The 1502-nt window shown below is 15.5% G+C and overlaps 1 protein-coding gene across 1 annotated transcript in view; it reads right to left on the bottom strand.

Moving 5' to 3' along the window:
* Positions 1-1502, bottom strand: part of LOC102680141 — a 21889-nt gene that overhangs the window by 10988 nt on the left and 9399 nt on the right. The window contains 1 exon segment of the mRNA XM_031513149.1: positions 191-358. Coding sequence (XP_031369009.1) covers positions 191-358 — 168 coding nt within the window.

Here is a 1502-nt window from a genome sequence, read left to right as displayed (position 1 = left end):
ATGATCATATTTTAATAATATATATTAATATATATTATATTAAATATATAATATATATTAAAAAAATTTTCTTTAAATTTATAAAAAAATGATATAATAATGTTACAAATAGTTTAAAAATTTTTTTTTAAATTTCATTTGTTCCATAATAATATCAGTAAAATAGTCTTATAAAGTTTCAAATTCTTACATCAACAGATATCATTGTTTCTTTTTTTTCTTGCATACCCATTGTCATTGGTATGGATTTTACATCTTTTGGTAATTTCCTTTTACATCTTAGGCATCGATTAAAATCAATAGAACTAATGCCACAATGAGAACAAACAGCCAACATTCCTTCTATATATATAGGTTCCTGTAAGATAATTAAAAATTAATAAGATATATTAAAAATAATATGAATATAAAAAATATATTTTATTTATATTTTTTACATTATATTTTTTTATTACACATAAAATAAATGAAAATCATTTATAAAAATATTTCTATACTACAAAAAAAGTAATTATAATATTACTAAAATTGAAAAAAATATATAAATCATTTAATGTGTGCACTATAATCATTTTAATATTTTACTTTGTTCTCTTGGTCACAAAATTTTAATATCTACAAGAGATATTTCTAATTAAGAAATATTTTTGTGTTAAGAATAATTCTATAAAAATTTTAAAAGTTATTTAATATAATCTAACGAAAATTCATAAGTTATTAATAAAACAATGAAAATTTATATTTCATACAAAAAAACTTTTTTAATGAAAATGGAAAAATTATATATCTAATTCATATTACAAAAAAATCATATTAATATTTTATCAATGAGTACATAATATTATATAAATGGTTCATGAAAATTTTCAAAAGCTTGCTATAAATAAAATAATAAAAATATATATATTGGATGCAAATTTTGAAAATATTATCATAATTATTATAAAATACGAATATCGAAATTATATGTAATTTTTTTTTTTTTTTTTAGTCAACTATTATCTTAAGAAGATGAAATAAATCCTTAAAATTTCAATGTTTTTTTTTTTATTTTTTTAGGTACTTTTTCATTGTTTGAGATCAAAAAAAACCTAAAATATATAAAATGTTCGAATTTTAATGCTCTCTAACATTATATTCTAAAAAAATATTTTGAGATAAGATTTAAAATATGAATAAATGTTGACATTTTAAAAATAGATTCTTTTAAAAATATTTTTCATTAAAAAAAAAAACTGCTGCATATAAAACTCATGTATAAGTCATTATGCTCTATATACATAAATTTTTATTAAAATTCGAATTTTCGGGTTAAATAATAATAATAAATAATTAATAAATTTTCCAGTAAAATATTTGAATATTTTTTTGAACTATTGTACATGTTTATTAATATAACATTATGATTAAATTAATACATTAGATTAAAGTTTTACATATAATTATAAATTACATATAAAATTTATTATAATATTTTATTTTTAATGATTTTAAATGAATCT

This window comes from Apis dorsata, unplaced genomic scaffold (genome assembly GCF_000469605.1).
Source record: "Apis dorsata unplaced genomic scaffold, Apis dorsata 1.3 scaffold_598, whole genome shotgun sequence".
NCBI classification, from domain to species: domain Eukaryota; kingdom Metazoa; phylum Arthropoda; class Insecta; order Hymenoptera; family Apidae; genus Apis; species Apis dorsata.
This window is presented reverse-complemented; position numbering and strand designations above follow the sequence as displayed.